This window comes from Ascaphus truei, chromosome 13, assembly GCF_040206685.1.
Source record: "Ascaphus truei isolate aAscTru1 chromosome 13, aAscTru1.hap1, whole genome shotgun sequence".
NCBI lineage: Eukaryota > Metazoa > Chordata > Amphibia > Anura > Ascaphidae > Ascaphus > Ascaphus truei.
Window position 1 is genome coordinate 47,387,004 of NC_134495.1, and position 8,769 is coordinate 47,395,772.

The 8,769-nt window shown below is 40.6% G+C and overlaps 1 gene segment (V, D, J or C); it reads right to left on the reverse strand.

Annotated features, from left to right (window-relative positions):
* Positions 1-1,825: 1,825 nt before the first annotated feature.
* Positions 1,826-2,811, reverse strand: LOC142464546 (Ig kappa chain V-VI region NQ2-6.1-like). The segment is given in 2 exon segments: positions 1,826-2,415; positions 2,689-2,811. Coding segments are annotated over 2 exon segments (384 nt in total).
* Between the last annotated feature and the right edge of the window lie 5,958 nt (positions 2,812-8,769).

Here is an 8,769-nt window from a genome sequence, read left to right on the forward strand (position 1 = left end):
GGGGGAATTGTGTGAGGGGGTGGGATTGAGTGAGCGTGGGGTGATTGACTTGATGGAGGGAGAGGAGAAAGGGGGTGAATGAGGAAAAGAGGGAGTAAGAGTGAGACGCAGGAGAGAGAAAAACATGCGAGGTGGGAGAGTGAGATGGGGTGAGACGGAATGGAGAAAAATACCTGGGAAGACAGGGTGCTCGTGAGGTGTGAAATGGGGGGCGGTTTGCAATACCGCCGACAGGGGGCCTGCTTAAAATGTTTGTCCTTGACCCACACGATTTCTGTTGGCAGCCCTGAGTGCAATGAGTGACAGTAAAGAGCACAATATGAACATGTGGTTACTGCTGTAACGCTCACACTGTTACCCTGCTCTGGGAATGATTGTGTGCATTTTTTAGAAAACACGACATAAAGTCAAGGTTAAGGGAGTGCAGATGTGATTTTTATTGCATAGGGTGACATGATGACTTGATTACAGTATGCTCACGGTTTGACTAGCTTTGCGGGACAAAACAATACTGCCACCTAGTGACCACTTCTTGCTTAGCATAAATAAGAATTTCAAATCTTAAAAATAGACTTGTAGTGCGAATAAAAAAGAATATTTAAATGAATAATTAAACATGTCACTGCAGAAACGCTTTCCCAAAGGAAAGCTATAGAGGCCCTAAAGCACACACAGATGCTATAAGTTGCTATGAGATGCTTCAATGATGCTACAGTATGAGTAATGTCCTCATTGATCTAAAAAGAAATATCTCCTCCATCCCAGAGAAAGAGAAGGTGAGAAGCCTTGGAGCTTTTACTAACAAAAACATAATTGAAAGCCTCATTTCTGCAAAGCTGTTACTTTCAAATCCATCCAATGAGAAAAATTAGAGTATTTACCTGGAAAACATATTTACAGATAGTAGTGGATTTGGCAAAATCTCTGCTGATGAGTCTTTAAAACCCCCACATTGCCTGTATTACAAGACCTGCACTGGCGGAGAGAAGGCCTCATTTTAAGATTTTGACCCTTACCATAAAGGCTATCAATGGACAATGGAGACCCGTTTGGCAGCCTCAATCCATAAGAAGTTGCATTCTCAGAAAAGCGGACAGATGCTCCAGGAGAAGATTGGAAATGATGAGAATCATTATAATGAGACCTGCGGGTGTGAGTCTGTAAGCTTTGCCCAGGCACCTTCATAGCAATTTTCTGCTGCCCATCACACATGTATGACGTCATTCTAAAAAGGGCACAGGCACGTGGTATTACCTCCTTATACCAGCTTCTTTCTACTCATCAGTCAGTACATTGCCACCCCCTCCATATAACAGGCTTCTTAACAGAGAGCGATCTAAATATATAGTTATTATAGGAATCTAGTGCGAGAATAAGATCTGGAAATAGGTCAGATTAATTGTATTAAACTCACATGAAAGATACAGATAGTATGTGTCATGTTATTCATCTTGGCTATAGGATCCTATGGAAAGTAAAACTCCAGGAAACTATAGGGTAAAAACATGTATTTATTTAAAAAAAAAAAACCTGTAATTGAGTAGAATCAAACATGTAGAAAAGGTTTATAGGAATATTTAATTGCTGGAAAATTTGATTTACCCAGTACTAGACACTCCTTTTTTTTCAGAGGGACTATTTTAAATATATATATATATATATATATATATATATATATATATATATATGTATGTGTATGTGTATGTATATATATATATGTATATGTATGTATGTATATATATATATATATATATATATATATATATATATATATATATATATATATATATATATATATATATATACACAAATCATTGTGACAATAAATACCTGTCTCAGGAAGATTGCATTCTTATGTACTGTACTGTATATTGAGTTACAAAGAGAAAGAGACTTCCCAATCATGAACCAGCAGGAGAGGAAGCATCTCCCCCTCCTACATACTTAGCTTCAGAGATTGCAGCTCACACAATGTATTTGTTACTTTGATTTCTGGGATCGATGCACTGAGACAAAGTTGCCACCTGGTGGCGCTGTATAAGCATAGTGTAAAGTCTGCCAGATAACAGTGAGAAGGAAGTTATTGTACATCTGCCTTATGCTCTCCTCCCAGTGTGGGACTCAGAGCGCAGTAATATGTCCCAGAGTCAGAGGTCCTCAGCCTGGTGATGTTCAGAGGGAAATGCTTGTTCTTGGTGTCGTGGTTATGAAAGAAGCGATCCTTGAGTTCCTCCTCCAGGTCCTTGTTCTTGGTGGTATCTCTCAGGAGAAGGTGCAGTGTCTGCCCCGGTTTCTGCACATACCAGAACATGTAATATGCTGTTACATCGTAACTGCAGCTCAGTGTCGCCTCCATCCCTTCCCTGGCAGTAACTTCTGAGGGTGATTGAGTCACTTGATCCCCTGAGGCAGAGCCTGAAAAGGAAAAACAGCAGCAGATTAGGATGCCCCCAGTCACACACAGTGCAGCTCCTACACATCCTAATCATCTCAGAGAGCAGACATGAAACCCGCCCAGGACTGGAAAGAGAGACACACATTGGCTCAGGCTTACTGCAGGTGGATGGACGTGTCCTGTAACTCCAGGACAATATGTCCTTGTTAAGAGCTGAAAGTTTGCAGTTGTACAGTGGGAGCGCTCAGATGGATTAAATATTCTTCATTAACTCCAAAGTGAGAATGACTTACTGATAAAGGCTGCTATCAGGGAAAGACACATTACATTGAGGCTGTGCATGTTTGCTGCTGAAATTCGTCCTGTTACTAAAGTACTAACTACAGAGTAAGGATTATAATGCACAACTGGTGCATATTACAGGCACAGGAAGTGACGTGGTGGTGGGGGGGGGTAGTTCTGTCAATGATTTTTTTTTTAAATGTATCACGTGACCTGGTTTTTGACTCCCTCCCTCCTCGCCTGTACAAACCCAGAGCTCCTGTGAACGTCAAATTATTCTCATCAATGTCTTATGTGTTTGTGAGCTCTTTGGTGACAGGGATCCCAGTCTCTGGAGCTTTAACATATATGTTTTGTGCACTTTTTCCAGTTCTTGTGCTTCTTAGTGAGATGTTAATAAAGAATAATGGGATTGCAGTCATTGCTGATGCTTCTTAATGTTACAGCTGCACTAACCATCTCATCCCCTGTGCCTATGTGTTACCTTACCCTTACTTATAGATTGTAAGCTCCTTGGGGCAGGTTCTAATCTAACACACACATTGCCGGGCGGCTATCCTATCTCTTGTATCTCTATCCTATATTGTATCTCTAACAATCCATGACATGCCTGTAAATTGAATGTATCACCACTATTCATTTTAATGCAACAAGTTGATTAAGTCCTCCAATCCTGATGGATATGAAATCACCTACTTTCCTCTTCGCCACATCACCACGGCAACGCAGCATCAAATGACTCCGCGGGTCATGTGACGTGCGCATCACCATTGCAACGCACGCCAAATGAAGCCGCGGGGTCACGTGATGTCACCTGCACGTCATTTGACGCTGGATATTAGTAAAGGGGGGAGGGCGCGAGCATAGGGGCTGTCAGGCAGTGGGGGCGCAGCACATAAAGTGTGACCCAAAATGTCAAAACAGCTGCCTGTGGGTGGGTTTACTGGCATTGCATCTGATCCCAGGCTGTGTTTAAAAGCTGTGTTAAAACAGTGAGCATTGGCGTAAGTGCTCCATGTAATAATGGATTTAAGGCAAAAGGTGGCAGTGTGTGCTCATTTGCATGTCATTTCCCAGGATCCCTTGCTGCAGTGGAAGCATTTATGCTAGGTGATAATGGTGAAAAGCAGGGTTGCAGACCTGTCTAAGACATGTTAATGTGCTTAAAAGTAATATTTTTATTTGCTATATATATATATATATATATATATATATATATATATATATATATATATATATATATATATATATATATATATAGCAAATAATGGCTTGTGTAATACGAGCTTGAGACAAAAGGTGGCACTGAGTGCTCATTTGCATGTCATTTCCCAGAATCCCTTGCTGCAGTGGAAGCGCTGTATGCTGGGTGAAAATGGGGAAAGACAGGGTTGCAGACCTGTCTAAGACATGCAAATGAACATACAGTAATATTTACAGTTGCTTTATGCTTTACTGTGGAGGGTTTTTGTCACTTTTTTTACCCACCATAACCTTAATGACAGTGGTGATTAGCTACTCTAGTCTCAAACCATAAGCCATTAAGACCAGCCTCACACTGATGATACCCATCAAGGTTGAAACATGTATGTGAGTAGGTCTAATGGCTTTGCATCTCATCCCAGCCTCTGTTTAAAAGCTGTGTTTAAAACAGCATGCAGTGGCTTGAGGATTGGCTTGTGTAATACGAGTTTGAGACAAAAGGTGGCACTGAGTGCTCATTTGCATGTCATTTCCCAGAATCCCTTGCTGCATTGGAAGCGCTGTATGCTGGGTGACAATGGGGAAAGACAGGGTTGCAGACCTGTCTAAGACATGCAAATGAACATACAGTAATATTTACAGTTGCTTTATATATATATATATATAGATAGATAGATAGCAAATACAAATATTATTATTATAATATATATTAATATAAATATTATGTATTTTTAATTATTTATATATATTTATATATATATATATATTTATATATAAATATATATATAGCAGGTAATAAAGAACCATAGGCACTCCGTCTGAATAGAAAAATTGGGTGCAAATACTGTACAAATAAATAGGCAATATGATACCACACGTGGACGAATATCAGAGGCAGCACTCCAAATGAATATCAAAAATCCTGTATTATTCAACAAAACATCATATCCAACGTTTCGGTCCTCAAACGGGACCTTTGTCAAGGTGATGATTGTCATCACCTTGACAAATGTCCCGTTTGAGGACCGAAACGTTGGATATGATGGTTTGTTGAATAATACAGGATTTTTGATATTCATTTGGAGTGCTGCCTCTGATATTCGTCCACGTGCGGTATCGTATTGCCTATATATATATATATATATATATATATATATATATATATATATATATATGAACGAAATCAGCGCTAGGACTAACACAAATGAAATATTATAAGTGAGTAAATGGGTGACAAATAAATGTACTAACCCAGGTGAAATGAGCTAGCAGGATGCAGCCCTAATGAGGATATGCCTATCCTGATTAAATGGAAGAAAGAAAAAAGGTGCAATCCTGTATAGCAATAAAAAACAGGAACATTTATTAATTAAGCAAGGAAGGCTAGGTGATTGAACAGATTAAAACAAACACAATGATGCCAATAGACACAATAAACACTATATATGACAATAAAAACAAGAGTACTCTTGAAAATAAAAAAGAAGGGAAATGTGACCAAAAAAATGTCCAATAGCACAAATGTAGGAGGCAGTGAGATGTGGGAGGAATTGTAACTCGATGGGTCGCAAATGACTGGAGCAACAAATGGGGAGAGGTAATTGACCCGTCAGATTATAGATTGCAGATGCAAACATGGAAAAATCAGGCTGATATCTATAGATGGAGATAGGGGGTAAGCAAATAGCAAAGGCAAGGTATTAAGGAATGGTCTCACCCAAGGATGTAACCACGATGACCACAGGGGTCTCCGCGTCCCTCCGTCAGCACACCAACAAAATCACGCTGGAGATGAACATGTGATGCTGATCCGGGTAACACTGGAGACGCTGTTCCACTTCCTGGATTACCCCCTCACACAAGACAGCTGTATTCGTTCAAATTGAATATTCACTCGTGTCTCTGCTTGATGTCAGACTCAGACTCAGACAGACAGACAGACAGACAAATGCAGCCTTCCACTTTGTTCTGTGACTAACTAAATGTTTTTGTTTGTGCGAGCTTTCGAGATACACTGATTTCTTCTGGTGTGTTACAGTGGATAAGCAAGAAAGGTTTTTACTTACTTTCTGGAATGTATCTGACTGAAGCCCATCCCTCCCCCCTGTGCAGTATGCAATTTATGACTTAAGGTGTTAAATGGTCCCTGAATTTTACTGATATGTGTGTGTGTGTGCATGTTTAAAAAGCATTTCCTTAGCCACAGAACGAGAGAGAGAGAGAGAGAGAGAGAGAGAGAGAGAGAGAGAGAGAGAGAGAGAGAGAGAGAGAGAGAGAGAGAGAGAGAGAGAGAGAGAGAGAGAGAGAGAGAGAGAGAGAGAGAGAGAGAGAGAGAGAGAGAGAGAGAGAGAGAGAGAGAGAGAGAGAGAGAGAGAGAGAGCAACTTCCACTGATCTACTCATTAATTCTTTTTTTGCATACAGCTTTACCCATTTTGAAACCTAAGAGCATTATATGTCCATTTGGTATATTTGGAATCAGAGGGAACACAAACTGCAGTCTTTTATTAGTGATTGTTCAGGACCTTGGACAATTCCTAGAACAGGACCCCAGTCCCATGAATACAAGCTCACCCCACTAATTCCCAGTATTATACAGTAACTTCGTGTAAGATTAGGCACTACCAAGTGAATTTATAATGAGTTATAATTAAGGACAATTATCAGGTGATATTGTAATTTCACTGGGGTGGAAAATTACTATTATAATACAATTTGAATAAGCTCACTCAATAAAAACTGTGGGCAGTTAACCATAGATACAATCCGTATATTGCATTTTCTTAATATTTTAAACCAAACATATTTTTTAATAAAATAATATGCATTAGGTTTAGTTCTAAATTAACGTTGTGTATTATTGACTGTATATTTTTGGTAAGAGTATATAGATACAATTCTGATATTTTTGCACATCTCATTTTGTGCTTCTCATTCTTGCACATGTATTTATTGTAGTGTTTGGGAAATGACTATTACACACATGACTGCGATGTGGCACCTTTATAAGTGCACATTTGTCTTGTGAGCATATTGCACGGATGTGAACACCCTTTGTGTCACTGTGTCTGTCAGTGCACAGTAATACACTCCGGTGTCTCCCAGGCTGACTCTGGGGATGGTGAAGGTGCTGGATATTCTGCCCTCTGCGATATGCACAGTCCCGATATCATTGCTTGCCATCTTATTGTAGCTCTGGGCTATATAAGTAATTCTCCCATTATTCAAGTGCCGATAATATGCGATTGTCTCGCTGGTTATATCTGGGTGGTTACAGGTGATATTTATGTCCATTCCTTCTGATGTCTCCAAGAGAAGCTGCTGGATTATGTTGGCTCTGCACAAAACACCTAAAAGGCAGAAAGTTCTCCATCTTTATTACTGGGAAACTAAATGAAGTTGATTTAATAACAGCAGGGGAGGAAAGGTATTTTTCCAGATTATATCAGGCATTAAACTGCATAGCATATATACACATGTTGTGGGTTAGTTCGTATAATACATATCAGTGAGTGTTAATGAGTCCCATCAAGAACAGAACTCTTGTGGAAGTAAAATAAGACGAATTTCACACTTCCCAAGAACACACAGAATTTCTGCCAATGGGAATTTGGGAAAAATGTGTAATTTGCTTTAGTAAAACAAGTTATGCTAAATCTTATGTCATTCCAGTGCAAATGAAATCCAGTATTTCAGGGTTACTAGTACTCCGGCACAATACTCACAGCTGAGAAGTAGGAAACACACTCCACGTGCGGCCATTCTGAGGAGACAGTGTGAGCTGCAGACAGACAGGTGCAGAATGTTGGTGACTGTGCAGCTGCTTATCAGGCACTGGCTAAAATAATGGGAACTATATCCCCACACCCCTTTCTGGTTACCCCTGGGATCCCCACACCCATTTCTGGTTACTCCAGCGTTCCCACACCCCTTTGTGGTTACCCCTGGGATCCCCACACCCCTTTCTGGTTACCCCTGGGTTCCCCACACCCCTTTCTGGTTACCCCTGGGATCCCCACACCCCTTTCTGGTTACCCCTGGGATCCCCACACCCCTTTCTGGTTACCCCTGGGATCCCCACACCCCTTTCTGGTTACCCCTGGGTTCCCCACACCCCTTTCTGTTTACCCCTGGGATCCCCACACCCCTTTCTGGTTACCCCTGGGATCCCCACACCCCTTTCTGGTTACCCCTGGGATCCCCACACCCCTTTCTGGTTACCCCTGGGATCCCCACATCCCTTTCTGGTTACCCCTGGGATCCCCACACCCCTTTCTGGTTACCCCTGGGATCCTCACGCCCCTTCATGACACATTCCTGTCTTCACTATCCACCTCCGTCATGTCGCTGTCTTTATCACTTGGTGTAACCCCTCATCAGTAGATATTAATATGACTGCTGCACGTGGAATCTCACTAAGAGGGTTGGCTGCAAACATCGAGTTCACATACAGAGTTGCACAGTACAATATTCAATGTATGGTTTATGCTCATAAAAGGTCACAAGGGGCTTATTTTGTATTTATTTTGTGTTTTAGTTTTTCAGACACTTATATAGATGTCGGATTTGTTTTCAGGCAGCAAATAAAATATGAAAACAATGTTTATTACTAAATACAACAAAAGTAAAAAAGAGAGAGTGAAAAAATAATAAAGTGAGTTAGAACATTTTATGGTGGGAACTGGAAACTGATTATTGTAATGATTGCATCATGTCATTATGTGGTCCTGCAGCGCCCTCTAGCGCATTTACCGGGTGATTCCTTCACCAACCCGGGTCACATAATTGTTATTTTCTCTTTACACCCAAACTTTAGTAAAAAGAAACTAAAAAACCCGGCACACGAATATCTACAAATACACACATTAATAGGACAGTCATTAAGCGATC